The sequence below is a fragment of the Lutra lutra genome, chromosome 13 (genome assembly GCF_902655055.1).
Source record: "Lutra lutra chromosome 13, mLutLut1.2, whole genome shotgun sequence".
Classification (NCBI taxonomy): Eukaryota; Metazoa; Chordata; class Mammalia; order Carnivora; family Mustelidae; genus Lutra; species Lutra lutra.
The window spans coordinates 29,404,117-29,420,185 of record NC_062290.1 but is presented as its reverse complement, the minus strand read 5'-3'; the positions used below and the strand labels follow the sequence as shown (position 1 = coordinate 29,420,185).

At 39.9% G+C, this 16,069-nt stretch overlaps 1 protein-coding gene across 22 annotated transcripts in view; it reads right to left on the bottom strand.

Annotated features, from left to right (window-relative positions):
- Nucleotides 1-16,069, bottom strand: part of AOPEP (aminopeptidase O (putative)) — a 346,305-nt gene that overhangs the window by 279,068 nt on the left and 51,168 nt on the right. For all 22 annotated transcript variants that reach the window (XR_007122249.1, XR_007122248.1, XR_007122247.1 and 19 more), the window contains exon 3: nucleotides 14,718-14,884. Coding sequence is in view for 13 of the 22 variants with exons in the window: in XM_047699690.1 (XP_047555646.1) it covers nucleotides 14,718-14,884 (167 nt within the window). In the remaining 9 variants the exon portion in view is untranslated. The remainder of the gene's footprint in view (nucleotides 1-14,717; nucleotides 14,885-16,069) is intronic.

Genomic DNA, 16,069 nt, shown 5'->3' with positions numbered 1-16,069 from the left:
CAGGGAGATATTGCCTCCCACCTGTCAGAATGGCTGGTATCAAAAAGACAAGAAACAAGCGCTGGTGAGAATGTGGAGCAAAGGAACCCTTGTGCACCGTTGTTAGGAATGTAAACTGGTACAGCCACTATGGAAAACAGTACAAAAGTTCCTCAAAAAATTAAAAATAAAACTACCATATGATCCAGCAATGACTCTTCTGGGTATACACCCGAAGGAAATGAAATCACTCTCTCAAAGCGATTTCGACATTCCTATGCTCACTGCAACATTATTCACAATGGCCAAGACATGGAAACAACCAACGTGTCCATCAGCGGAAGAATGGATAAAGGAAGTGCAGTATATATGCACAATGGAATACTACTCAGCCGTAAAGAAAGGAAATCCTGGGACACCTGGGTGGCTCAGTTGGTTAAGCTGCTGCCTTCTGCTCAGGTCATGATCCCAGCGTTCTGGAATCAACTCCCACATCAGGCTCCTTGCTTGGCAGGGAGCCTGCTTCTCCCTCTGCCTGCTACTCTGTCTGCCTGTACTCGTGCTCACTCGCTCTCTCTCTCTCTGACAAATAAATAAATAAAATCTTTTAAAAAAAAGGAAAGGAAATCCTGCCACTTGGACAACATGGAAGGACACTGAAGGCATTACGCTAAGTGAAATATGTCAGAGAGAGACAAATAGTGAATGATCTCACATATTTGTGGAATCTAAAAACCCATCAGACTCATAGAAACAGATTACTGGTGACTGACAACAGGGGATGTGGCAGAGAAATGGGTGAAGGGGGTCCAAGGGTGCAGACTTCCAGTTATATGATAAATAAGTTCTAGGGATGTAATATGCTGCCAGGTGACTCTAGTTAATAATACTGTATCATGGATTTGCAAGTTGCTAAGAGACTAGATCTTAAAAGTTCTCAAAACAAAACAAAAAAATTATAATTACATGAGGTGATGGATGTGTTAACCGACTTTATTGTGCTAATCATTTTGCAACATATACACACCAGATCATGACACTGTATCCCCTAAACAATGCTATATGTCAATTATATCTCAAAAAAGCTGGGAGGGAAAAGAATGAAAGCGTGTACACAGTAGGCTTTCTCCCTACAGTTTGCATCAAAAGTGTTGATCTGATTTTTGCTGTCCTCCAGTTCTTGTACCGTACATCTGGCACATGGGCAAGAAGAGATTTGTGGAAACAGCAGGAACCAGAACTGCTTTCCAGAGTGGACAGTGCTAATGGAATAAGGGGTATCTGTTAGATGCCTGCACAAGGTCACAGAGTGCCCAAATCATATCTTGTCCCAGGGCCTTTATCAGAATATCTGTATCCTAGAGGAGATGTGGGGAGGGCATTAGAAGCCATAAAGAGGGGCGCCTGGGAGGCTCAGTTGTTAAACTTCTGCCTTCGGCTCAGGTCATGATCCCAGGGTTCTGGGATCGAGCCCCGAAATCAGGCTCCCTACTCAGCAGGGAGCCTGCTTCTCCCTCTCCTACTCCCCCTGCTTGTGTTTCCTCTCTCACTGTGTCTCTCTCTGTCAAATAAATAAATAAAATCTTTTTAAAAAAAGAAGAAGAAGAAGAAGATGCCATAAAGAAATTAATGACATTAATTTTCTCTTCTATTCTATTCTCTTTTCTTTTCAAGGCAGAAACCTTAAATGACCTGAAGTTTAGGAGTAAGATAGCAAAAGTGGTAGCAGAACCTCAGTTAGGTCCAACAAAAATATTTCAGAACTCCCACTGCTCCCTTGTTGTCTTTTCTGAATTTAAACAATGGAAAGAAAAGGATGGGGGTGGGGGGCACGTATGGAAAACATCACCCAAACCCGTATTTTAAATGTTCAAGATGATTTTCTTCTATACCACCCTCAAGACTTTTTTATTTTTTAAGATTCTTTTTTTTTTTTTTTTAAAGATTTTATTTGTTTATTTGACAGAGAGATCACAAGTAGACAGAGAGGCAGGCAGAGAGAGAGAGAGAGAGAGAAGCAGGCTCCCTGCTGAGCAGAGAGCCCGATGCGGGACTCGATCCCAGGACCCTGAGATCATGACCTGAGCTGAAGGCAGCGGCTTAGCCCACTGAGCCACCCAGGCGCCCTATTTTTTAAGATTCTTGAAGCTCCTCTACTTAGTAGAGCTCATGTGGAGTAAACTGTTTTATACTTGAAGCTTTCACAGCAAAAAAAAAAAAAAAAAAAAGGTTTTCTAGGTTACCAAGGCCAGTTAAACAGGGACGGGCCCATGGGGGGGGGGGGTGCCACCCAAAAGGAACTGGCCAGGAACACACTTCCCAGAGACCCTATTTGGACCCTTCACAGAAGTTCCCCAAAGCTGTCCAGCCCTGGGCTTTTTGCCCAACCCTGGGTGAACATTTGGAGCCACTGCTGTGACAACTGAATGCTTCCAGTTCTCTGGGGGAGGTTTTTACTAGTTTCTTACTATGAGGGCATGTCTGGTAGGAAAGCCTCATTTGGGTTGTCTGTTGATGGATTATTCCACTGAGCCCAATCTTGTATGAAGACCGCCCACTGCCACCGAGAGCTGGGTGCTCAAGGAATACCTGATCTCATCCTCAAACCCGACTGCAAAAAAGGCAAGTAACAAGGTAGAACTTCTGCCCGCAGAAAGCAGAGCATGCATTCCAAAGACAAAGAGAAATAATTTCTGGATTAGCTATTGTTTGGGATAAGCCTACCCTGAGAAGAGAATTGATGAGAGCTTATTTCTCCTGAATGTGTCCACTGATTGAGCTCCAGCTCTGGAATCTGACTGCTGGGGTTCAATTCCTAGAGCCACACTTACCAGTGTGGGCACACTGCTTAATCCCTCTGTGCATCAATCCCCTCACCTGTAACAAGGGAATCATTGTAGTACCTGCCCCCTAGGGTTATGTGAGGATTAAATTAGATAATATACAGAGAAATCACTAGACACAGTAATTGGCACATAATAAGTGTTGAAGAAATGTTAACTGCTGTTGTCTTTACAACTCCCTCCCCCTGTTGCTTGGGCTGACTGTCTGGAGGCAGAGACAAAGAATGTTGAAGGTATGGCTGCCACATGTGCACTGAAGCCTGTGGCCTGATGAGGCCCACATATGGGGTTTAAGGTTGAATGGCATTAAAACGCAGTGCACACAAAGCGATCCATTTAAAGGAGAATGACAGCCCAAAGGGGGCATCCTGTATGACTTCATATAGAATGGGCCATTTGGAGACTATTTAAATGGTGTTTACTTTAAATGAGCCATCCTCGATGAAATAGACAGTGAATGCCTTCATTTTCCTTTTTGATTCAATCCACTTGCCCTAGACTCCCTTGCTACACCAGCTGCAAAACAAAGAGAACACGCTGTACTTGAATTAACCCAGAGTTTTTCCTCTGCAAAGGCCAGAAGCCCATCACACCACTGGATGATTTCACTGCCAGGCCGGATTCATTAGCAAGACTAACAGGGAGGGGTGAGGGAGGAAGGGGCCTAAAGGAAGTGGCACTCCCTAACCCAACAGGCTTGAGCAGCCACCCATCTCGCCTCCCTTCTGGGCCTCAGAAAGTTCCTGAATACCCCTACACCACCTTCTCAAATTGGAACTTATTTAGGGTGGAAAATTCTTTTTTTTTTTTAATAAAGATTTTATTTATTTATTTATTTGACAGAGAGAAATCACAAGTAAGCAGAGAGGCAGGCAGAGAGAGAGAGGAGGAAGCAGGCTCCCTGCTGAGCAGAAAGCCCGATGTGGGGCTCAAACCCAGGACCTGGGATCATGACCTGAGCCGAAGGCAGCGGCTTAACCCACTGAGCCACCCAGGCGCCCCTAGGGTGGAAAATTCTTATACTCTGATTGCCTCACTAGAAAGACAGAGATACATCGTATCAAGGATTGTTCTTATAATCACAATAACAGCTGCTACAAGATCCAAATAGACATGTTCATGACCAAAACGGGCCTGAAATTTTCTTCAGAAAAAACACAAGATCACTGTATTTTTTGTAGGGTAGGTTAAGGATTTGAAATGGGTTACTTTTCCAATCACAAGAGCAGTTTAAAATTTAGCTCTGAAAAATTCTTCTAACCAGACAGTGTTAAAACAATTGCCGTAATTATTTTCTTATGTATCACATTTAAAAAAAAAACAAAACTGCCCTATGAATAGTTTTGAAGATTCTATCTTCTAAGGGAGGAAGACTGAAGAGGAAAAAGGAAGAACATGATGGAATCAGTCCACAGCAGGGAGCGAGAACTTTTTCTGCCAAAAAAAGAAAAAACTTTCTGTGAAAAACTTTGCCAATTATTTGGGAGTATCATTCTTATAAAAAGAAAAAATATATATATATATATTTTAACTATTTACGAATAATAAAGGAAATACAAAATGTATGTAAAGTCACTGTCCTGTTTCTAGGGGAGTCTTGGAAATACTCACAAAACACATTGCAAAAATATAGCCACAGCACCCATAACCGTTCTGCTTCTGCAAGGGGCAAAAGCAGATTATTTATCTTTGCAAAGTTAAACATCTCACATAATTTTCTGTATGTAAAGAGTTATTGTTTTCACTGAAAATTGAGACAGGCTCTTAAATTCTTCCTACTAAAAGCATTCACTTTATCTTTTAAACTCTTGCACTGTAGGTTAGACAAATAACATGAAGCATTTGGAAACATCGAATTGATACATGCTTTTACTTAACATATCAGATTTCTTTCCTCAATTCTTCTGTAGTCACTGCTTGTTTCCTACCTCAACACTGAATCCTTCTCTCGCCACTCTTCTTAATTTGAGTTTGCAGCCCAAACCATTCCATACAACAAGCTATTTCATGATTCTGGCATATCTTTGTATCACATATTCAAGATGTTTAATATGTACAGGAACATATGTATATAAGAAAATGTGTATTAATAAATAAATGTAGATAGTCGCACCATTCACAATGTGCACGTTTTATACATCTTATGTATTTCTTATAATAACAGACACACAAAAAAGAGGTAAAGGTCCCAATTTGGGTTGCTCTTCTTCCCTTGGCTTCCTAGCCCAGTGCTCGGGTCTTTCAGCAAACCCCAGTCCTTTCTCTTTCACTACTTTGTAGTTGCTGAGTCTACACGTTCTGGTTTTATGAGTTAGTGCCACCCTCTTGAATACCCATGGCGTGACTGTCTTTCGTTAGTTCTTCTCTGCTGTTGCTCAAGGGCGGGAACTGGCACCAGAACAAAGGAGACAGTAAGAATGCTCTGGACTGGTATGTGCCGGGACTGCCTAACCGAGGCCATGTGCCAGGTCATGCCACTGCTTCTCAAGCACCGATGCCACCCAGCAGGGCTTCAGCTTTCCTTCCCGGCAACATGGTACCGCCTGCGGCACAGGAGACCCAGAAGAGAATGACCTTCAAGATCGTTCTTGTGAACCAGGTAAAAGAGCGCCACCTACCGAGCTGAGAGCACAAGCACCTCCATAAATTTGGAGGTTTTCCCTCGTGGCTAATGAATTCCTAAAGGCATATGCAGCTCCGAGATTGTTCTTCCAAATCTCACGCACCATTCTGACCTGTGACACAAATTACCTGGTTCCCCTTAACCTTAAGTACCAAGTGGGTCAGCAAACCAGACACCAAATCCTACTGCTCCAGATGGTCACAGGTACACTTTCGAACTTCACTCACGGGAGAAAATCCATGAATGCCAAGCCCAAGACAAAAATCCATAGCAAAAAGAAGTGGAACACGCCTGCCGGAATCATCATTATCCAAAAGAAATCATGATGACCTTCCTGGATGGCAAATATGGTTAAGTGCAACAGGAAGAGGGCAAGCAAGAACTAGTCAAAAGCAAATCACAAACTGACAAAGATTTGGAAAGTGCCAGGGCCTAATTTGAGACTTTATGAGGGAGGTTAACAGAGCAGAACACTGTCTCAATCACCAGTAGCTTTCCAAAGAGAAAAGATGAATGCATTCACTCTATACTCCTACCCCATGAAATATAATGTTTGTGCCCAGAATAAAGTTTCCTCAGTTCTGAAACAAGAAGCTTTCTCTACTTTGCATTCTCTCTTTGTGGTGAAAACTCTTAATCATAACCATTCCTAAATGTCTTTTACTTTACCATTTCCTTCTACGTAATTCCTGCTCGCATACTGTGGGAGCAGTCTAAATAGTATTGCTCATGTTGAACCATTAAGAGGGAAGAAAGTTGGCTTTCAATTGCACACAGGAGGGTCTGGATCTTGAAATCTTGGCTTTTTCCTGGAATTTCCCACACAGAGTCAAGAGAGAGAATGTCAGAGAGTTAGTCTTGGGCAGGCCAGAGTAGCATTTTGCCCAGGATGAAGTAATGTCTACAGTCTCTTACTTTTGCACAAAAATGAAATCAGATACTTTGTGAGGGCACATATAGTTTTTACCACCTTTCACTTGTTCATATGCTTCTTTTCTTACATTTGTAAGGAGCTTAAGTTAATTTTGTTTATTTACTTGAGGCTTTCCATGAAAAACAAGTGGAATGTTTTATTTTTCTAGGAAGTAGGAATATACTAAATTAGACCCTGAAAAAAATAAATAAAACTAAACAAAAGAATTGCCAAACAGGGAAAAACAGGAATGTAGTACGCCAGTTTTTTCTCTTAAAATCTATTTATTGAGCATAGAGAAAAGGCATAAACTCTAAGCAGAAGCCTAACTACAGAAATGACCCCGAAATCATTTTTGTTACTATTCAATAGTGCTTCTAAATGTTCCTTCCATGAACATATTACTTCTACCCGATCATACAGAACACATTTATTCAACCAAGTATCAAGCACCTATTACATACAGAGCACTTTTTTGGGCATGGGGTCTCTGTGCTTAATAGTTGAGCTACACTTCGGCAGGGAATAGAGGCCGATGACAACACACAGGCTAACATTGCTGCCTGCCAGAATTCAATTATGCTAAGGAAGTTAAATAATAAAGGAGCCAAACAAGTCAATCTAAATCTATAGCTTTGACGTAGCCTTCTTGAAAAAAAGGTGGGTGACTTCTGAGCTAATAAAATTCTTATGATGGTCATCAAGCTACAATCTAAACCATCAGCCTTCTTTTTATAAACAGCTAGGAGGAAGGATTTCCCCATGTAGCAAGGACTCGGAGGTCCGTCTTCTGATTTTTGTCCCCTACCCAAGGGCTGCTGTCATTTCTGTAGCTGGTATCTTCTTCATCACATTATGCTGCTCCCAGGTGCTTTGCTTCTTCCGAGAAATCAGCTGGGGCCTGGCAAATGTGCTAATCACGTTGATGTGTCATTGTGATGGAAACTGTGACTTGTGGGTTGGGTTTTCCGCTAGTGTTTTCAAGGAGGGCTCATCGTTTTAAAGGGCATTGTGCACAACAGAGTGGAGGTCCTAGGAGACCAATCTACAATCTAGAAAACATAACTTGGAAAGGAAGTAGTATCATCTTGTAGCCACATACCCTTTTTCTCTAAGGAGTGCAGAGACATTTGGAGACATTATTCCATCGTCAGGACAGCCATTTTGGGTCTGGCAAAGAGCTCTGTTAGTACTCTTTCCTGGTTGTCCTTTGAAAAACCCCAGCTGTGGACTGCAGGGGAACTGCAGTATTAGGCATAGAGTTTTTTCCTCATCTAGCTCAATCCTCCCTCCATTTAAATTGGTAAAGTCTGCTCCGTACCGCGTAAGTGTCAGTAGTATGAATGGAAGCCCATGTTATCACATAAGCGTAAGTGGTATGAACATAAGCAAATCACAATTTAGCATCTGCTTTGTTACAACTCTGCCCTGAATTGCTAATTCTGAAAAAGAGATCCACAGACATATTTCTGCAAGTATGAACATTTTCCATGGAAATTTTAACGTCAACTCTTGTATTGATTTTTTTATAATCTTCAAAGAGACAGACAATGACAGATATCAAAGAGGTCAGAAGGCTTTTTTTTTCTGTAAAGGGCTAGTTAATAAATATTTTAGACTTTGCAGGCCATACAGTCTTTATTGCTGCAGTTCAGCTCTGCCACTGCAGCATGAAAGCAGCCATAGGCAATGGCCATGTTCCAATAAAACTTTATTTACAAAAACAGGCAGTGGGCCAGATTTCGCAAGCAGGTTGGATCATGCAGATATAACTGGGTACTACCAAACAATTTCAGAGTTCACATCTGCATTAGTGCAAATGACTGCACAGGGACATGCAGTGCTGCTTTAACTATTGAGAGATAATGAGAAAAGAACATAACGATGTCGTTTTGGTGAGTAAAGGTTAGATGACATCACAGTATGCTGTGTAAACAAAAGCTTGACAACACATGAAAGAAAAAAGTGGTGGAGAAAAATATCATAATATGGCTCAGGGTAGAAGAGGCACAATAATCTCAAAAGAACCTTCATGAAGCTGCCAGCTCTACATTCATATCGTGAGGGACAATTTTATCGCAGCAAAATATTCATCTCTACATTAAAACTGAGTTGCTTATTTGAATTTTATTGATTTAATAGTTTGGTCTATGTTTAATTTATATTTAATTTTGGCTTTAGAGATGTATAAGAGTTATTATATAATATTATAATGTGTAATATTACACATATAATATATAAGAGTTTATGCCTGGTCTTATATCTATACTTTCTAAAATATCATTCTAATACAAATAATTTAAGTGAACTCCAGTGAATCTGGAGATACCCCCCCCCCCCGCAAAGATAAATAATGCTCAACTTTGAGAAACACTGCTAAACCTTTACTTCATAACTGCAGGGCCAAATCATGAATGAGGAAGTATGTAGCCTTGGTGAGGTGGGGGTAGGGAGAGCCACACAGCATCCTGGGAGATGCAGTCATCACAAGTAAACCACAATAACAGCAATGGAGTCTGGTGGCGGAGTCTGGGTATCAGTGCCTGTTTGAGACTGTAGTGTTTGACGTACTCAATGAAGTCAGCATGTCATGAAACCTAGTAGGGAGGGTAGAAAAAGATCCTATGGGAGTCCAGCAGAACTTCATTAGACAACTGGTAAGGAGACACCAGAGCCTGGATAAAGGAGCCATGCACTTCAGTAGCCTCGCATGTGATGAACAGAGAGAGGGCTTCAGGCCGCAGTGAATGCAGTGAAAGTGGGCAGTGAACGGAAAGAAGGGAAATCCATAGACTTTCTCCAAGCCTCAGAAATCAATTTACTACAGAAATGAAAATGAGCTTAGGAAACTCGCATTCCCATTATCATACAAGAAGACATGACTTCTATGAAAAAATAGTAAAAAGCCATGAGAAGACATCAGTCTGAGACAGTGTAACAGAGTAAGATCAAAAGACAACAAAGCAACATGATAAAAAGGATGAGGAAGAATTACAAGAAACCGTTAGAGTAACAACTTAAATCTGTACCGTAATTACTAAAGAACAGAATGTCTAGAAAATCAGTGGTAGAGAGTATAAGTAAAAAATGAAAAGACCGGGGCGCCTGGGTGGCTCAGTGGGTTAAAGCCTCTGCCTTCGGCTCAGGTCATGATCCCAGTCCTGGGATCGAGTCCCACATCGGGCTCTCTGCTCAGCGGGGAGCCTGCTTCCTCCTCTCTCTCTGCCTCCCTCTCTGCCTACTTGTGATCTCTGTCTGTCAAATAAATAAATAAAATCTTAAAAAAAAAAATGAAAAGACCAACTATACAGACTGGGAGAACATATTTGCAATACACACATCCAACAGAGGGTTTGTATCTAGAGCATATAAAGTACAATATATATACAGTATATACAATCTAATAACAGAACAACTTGAAAATCCACTTTAAGTAAATGAATAAGTGACTTGAAGAGATGCTTTTAAAGGAAGATCTACGAATGTACAATAAGTACATGAAAAGTTGCTCAGGATCATTAGCCATCAGAGAAATGCAATCAAAACACAAGGAGATAGCATTTTACACCCAGTTGAAGGGCTAAAATTAAAAGGACTGACAACACCAAGTGTTTGCAAGGACACACAGCAGCTAAACTCTCATACATTGCTAGTGGAATAAAAAATGATTCGATCACTTTGAAACTAGTTTGGCAGATACTTACAGAGTTAAAATATACATATATGATCCAGCAATTGCACTGTTGGGTATTTACCCAAGAGAAATGAAAATCGATATCCACAAAAAGACTTATACATGAATATCCACAGCATATATTCTGCGATGGCCAAAAATAATGCAAATTTCCCTCAACAGGTGAGCAGATTAAAAAACAAACAACAACAACAACAAAAACTTGCAGTTTATTCATCTAATGGGCAACTATTCATCAATTTCTTAAAAAAAAAATTTTTAAGTAAACTCTACCCCAACATGGGGCTCAAACTTACAACACTGAAATCAGGGTCATATGCTGAGCCAGCTACATGCCCCCATCAATTTCTTTTAAAAGAGAATTAACTATTGCTACCTATAACAATATGGATAAATGTCACAAACATGTAGAGCCAAAGAAGGCTGACACAAAAAAGTATAACTCCATTTATATGAACGGAATAACTCCATTTATATGAATCCATAGAAGAGGTAAAAGTAATCTACAGATATGGAACTCAGATCAGTGGTTGACTAGACAGATGGTGGAGGCACGGGCAGTTTCCAGGGTACCAAACATAGTCTACATCTTCATAGGAGTGCTGATTAATTACATAGGTGTATATATTTGCCAAACCTCATGAACAAAACTTAAACTGTGTGTACATTATTATATTTAAGTCATACTTTAATAAATTTGATTTTTTAAAAATGGTACCCCACAACTAGCTACATTCTAGGAAGTTTTGAATTACATAAATTAAAAAATTTAATCTGTGAGTCTCTAGGCAGGAAAATCAGACTACTTTTAAAGAATTTTTAAAAAATGATATCAGATTTCTCCTCAGAAATACTAAGGGATAATAATGAAAAGGTTTAGAGTCAATTTAGGAGGGAAAAAAAATCCTAAGAATACCTAGCCAATGGGGCACCTGGGTGGCTCAGTGGGTTAAAGCCTCTGCCTTCAGCTCGGGTCGTGATCCCAGGGTCTTGGGATCGAGCCCCGTATCGGGCTCTCTGCTCAGTGGGGAGCCTGCTTCCTCCTCTCTCTCTCTCTCTGCCTGCCTCTCCACCTACTTGTGATCTCTCTCTCTCTGTCAAATAAATAAAATCTTTAAAAAAAAAAAAAAAAAGAATACCTAGCCAAGGATTGCTCATAACTGAATACAATAAAAAGCCAACCTAAGTATGGGAGGGCTCAGAAATATCCACGCTTCTAGAAAAAAATACTGGGGTTCCTTGGTGCCTCAGTTGATTGAGCATCTGACTCTTGATTTTGGATCAGGTCATGATTTCAGAATTGTGAGATCAAACCCCATGTTGGGTTCCTTGCTGGGCATGGAGGCTGCTTGGGATTCTTTCTGCCCCCTTTCCTTCTGCCCCTTCCCCCCCTAAAAAAAAATAATATATATATATATGATAAAAATATATGTGTGTGTGTGTGTATATATGTCATTTCCCAAGTGAGAGATAATTCAAACTTAAGAGCTCAAAAATAAAGAAAGTCTAAATACTTATTACAAATATGGTTTGAAACTGAACGAAAATATAAAACAGTAATTATAATTCCTAGAAGAGAAGACAGGAGACAAAAAAAAGTATAAAGATAATATCTGTGAGTATTAATTAAAACTGGGGAATGTGAGTGAGGGAAGATGAGAGAAGTAAATGCCCATTAAATTTATTATTTAATTTAGAGCGAAGTCAAGAGCTAATGGTTAACTAAACTGTGAAACAGCCATTTATGGAATACTCTGTAGTCATAAAAATAATGAGGAAGCTTTTCGTTATGTTCAGTTATGAAATCTGCTATAAGATAAATTTATTCTAAAGAAGGAAGCAAAATACAAAACAATGCGCATAGCATGTGATGATTTGTGTAACAAAAAGGAAAGACTATACTATATACATAAGAAGTTGGTCACCTTGATTGCCTTAGGGGGCAGTTCCTGGGTAGCTGGAAATAAGGAGTGAAAAGAAGACTTTATTGCAATTTTCTTGGCCTTTGCTCATGTGTAAAGAAGCCACATATTGGGGCACCTGGGTGGCTCAGTGGTTAAGTCTCTGCCTTCAGCTTGGGTCATGATCTCAGGGTCCTGGGATCCACCTCCACATTGGGCTCTCTGTTCGGCGGGGAGCCTGCTTCCTCCTCTCTCTCTGCCTGTCTCTCTGCCTACTTGTGATCTCTCTCTCTCTGTCAAATAAATAAATAAAAATCTTTATTAAAAAAAAAAGGAGCCATGTATTAGTGACCTATTTTAAAAAAAATTTTTTTTAAATATATTACTTGTCTTGTTTTGTTTTGACTTTTGAGAATCAAGTTAACACTCACTGAAGACTCTAGTACATGCATAAATCTAGTTTCCGACAAAGGAGATATCACAAATCAAAAGAGTATACTTATGAAGAGAACTGGGTAATGTACAGAATTGCTGAATTACTAGACTATACACCTGAAACTAACATAACAGTATATATTAACCATACTGGAATTAAAATAAAAAACTTAATTTTAAAAAAGGAGAGGGGCACCTGGGTGGCTCAGTGGGTTAAAGCCTCTGCCTTTGGCTCAGGTCATGATCCCAGGGTCTTGGGATGGAGCCCCACATCAGGCTCTCTGCTCGGCGGGTAGCCTGCTTCCCTTCCTCTCTCTCTGCTTGCCTCTGGGCCTACTTGTGATCTCTATCTGTCAAATAAATAAATAAAATCTTAAAAAAAAAAAAAGGAGATATTACAAGTTAGCAAAGATCTAATAAATGATCTTGGAACAACTGGTTTCCTATGGGGGGGGCGGAGTTTAGTTCTCATTTTGCAACACTGACCAGAATAAATGACCAACAAATTAACCAACAAATTACAAAAATTAAACTAAAACTTAAATAAAAATATCAGAACAAAATGGTGAATCTCAGAGCAGCAAAACTTTCTAAAAGAAACTTGACAGATTTGATTACATAAAAATTAAAATCTCCTATAAATCAAAAACATTATATGAAATTAAAAGGTATACTATAAACTGGGAACAATACTTTCCACAAACATCATTAAGAGATTAATATCTTTATTTTATTTTATTGTTTTATATATGAGACTAGCTTATAGATTTACTTAATGTAAGTCTGTGACCAGGGGAGCCCCTGGAAGGAAACGAACCCCAAAGAAACCATTCGCCAGTGCACTTTTCTACTGCCTTTATGAACAGTGGAGAGTCAACTCAAAAGCAGCCAGAGGGAAGAGATGTGGGGAGAAGGTATGTGGGGAAGGGCTCAGAGCTTCTGCACTTTCTCCCAGCATCTTCATGTTTAGCAACCTAGAAGCTCCAAGATCTTTATTTTTTAAAGAGCCAATCAAATTAAAAGATGAAACAAACTTTTGAAAGCCTCCCTAAGGCCTCAGAATAAAAATGGGCAAAGGAAGTGAAGAGATAATGACAATGGTTAAGAATCCTTGGAGGACAAGTGGGACCTACTGATAATCGAAATAATCCAATTAAAGAGAGACTTTCTCTTTCCCAACAGACATGGGACACTCTCAGTAACTGGGACCCTCATAGGAGTGTAAATTGGTACCTTTCTGGAAAATAACTTGAGAAATGTACCAACACCCTTAAACATGTTCAAAACTCTTTGACTCATTAATTCTCATTTTAAACAAACTATCTTCTCAGGAATTTAATGCAATAAAATAGAGGGAAAAAAGCCCTGAAAACAATAAAAATGTCTAATAATATGGGAACATTACATAAAAGCTGATATGCTCATACAACAAAATTATTACGCAGAAAATAAAATCATATTTTTGAAAAATACATAGTGATGTGGAAAACATTCAAGATATACTAGAATGAAATAAATGGAATATAAAACTGTTCTATGCCAGGATGAACATTTTGAAATGGTAACATGTAGTTGGTAGCATGTAGTATACATATAGATTTTAAATACTGGCAGGAAAGGAAGCAAATGTTAACAACCATTTTCTCAAAAATAATTTTTTTATTATTTTTGCTTTTCTATAAATGTTAAAGTTTCGACAATAAGTACGTGGGAGAAGACACAATATTTTAAACGAAGAAATAACACAATAAGAATTTACCTGGCACTAACACGCTCCAGATCTCAACTGAAAAAGTTAATTATTGCCATAAGCAAGACAAAACCTCGATGCATTAGCACTTGCCTTCCATCTTTTTTACACACCTTTACTTAAGAGCCAAATGGGCCAGTGGTGTGCAGAAGACATGCCTTAGCAGGACAACTCCAGCGGGCCAGCCAACAGTAGCTCTATCACCCCGCATACTGAATAACCTTACTGAACTACAGACAAGTGAACTGTAATGAACGGCATTTCCGTGACACACTTGCCTGTCCCAAAGTCTTCAACCAGGACCACCCACTTAAGGCCCACAAACCACCAGGTGAAAGCAACCCCTAAAATAATTTAGGCATTGATAACTCGGGCATGAAGAGCCCCCCATCCCCTGTCCAGTCTCCCAAGGGCCCCTCCCCATCCCCTGCTATTTTCTCTGGCAAAATGTTTCTAGTATGTTCATTTCAACCCAACTCATAAAGGAGCTCTTTTAAAGTTGAGAAAACATCGCGTATTAGATCCCTGGGTCCAGCATGCGCACACTACAGAAAGAAGCACAGAACACATGTACAGTACCTTCCTGAAGCTGTGTTGGCTTGGCAGAATTTTCCCCACTCATTAAAACAACAAAAGATGCAGCTGCTCGAACCGTAGCCTGCCATGTTGACATGGCAACGGGTGGCTCCTGGCATGGAAAAAGGGCCCTGTTGTTTATGGGAGATCCCATAGTATAAACACATGGCCTGCAGAAGAAAGACAAAGAAACAAAACAGGGGAATCTTTAAATGAGTTGTCACTTTTCTCACCACTATGGTAGTGAAGGTTAAGTTGAGCTTTCAAAGAGAAAACATTTAAAGCTTTGTAGCTGACTGGTTTCAATGCATTTTGAACTGAAACTGCCAAGGGCTGGCTATGTGAACAGCCGAGTAGTAATTTCTCCCGAATGAATTACTTAAATATGTAAAGAGAGGGTTTTTTTTTAAAAGGGAAAAATATTTTTTTGGATAAAGTTTTAAATGCTAGTCTGCCAATTTAAAATTTATACAAACTTTGTCCTTCCCCTTAGGCCCTTACACCTTCAAAAGAAAAAAAGTTTTAGAGACATTCTTACAAACCTTTTGGAAAACATTCTGGAAAAGAAAATATGTTTGGAGATCACCGAGATATTAATGTTTGGAAAAACAAGCTGGTGGTCTCAAATCCAGTTGCTGGCGGGCAGATATCCCCAATCTTGGAAACCACCATCTCAAATGGAACCCTTGTGGGAATCCTTGTGTGGAGGCCAAGAACTGGGGTTGGCATATAAACAGGACTGTAGGTCACAACAACGGGGCTTGTGATGGGAAGGCCAAGTGTAGAGTCATTACAAAGCGAGTGTAGGAAACCAAATGGTATGACATTAAGTCTCATTCTGCTATAATTAAAAATTACAAACCCACCCATACCAAGAATGATGCTTTCTGTGATTAAGTCAGAGGGCAGCAATGGAAAAGATCTGAGATTGAAAGAATCCATTCTTTTGATGCCACAGAGCTGAAGGCACAAGAGTGACCCCAGGAAAATGTCTTAAGAAAACGTCTCCACCTTTTGCTTTTCAGGAACTATGATAAATATGATATAGTTTTAATCTGCCTGACTTACAGAGTAAATCAACAGAGCAGAGCACTAACTCTCTTGGGTAAACTGATTTTCCTTTTTCATTAGCATCATTATGACTCAACACTTACTGTGTTCCTACAAAGTGCCCAAATATCCAGAATGCTGGTCCAACTTCATCAGTCAGGGCCCAGTAAGGAAAAGACACACCAGTCTGGATCTTAACAAGTAGAGGTGATTTAACATAGGGGACAGGTGATCTAAGTGATAGAAGAGGTGAGAAGCCAAACAGGGAAAAGTGAGGCAACCCAGGGATTAGCCACAGTGGTAAG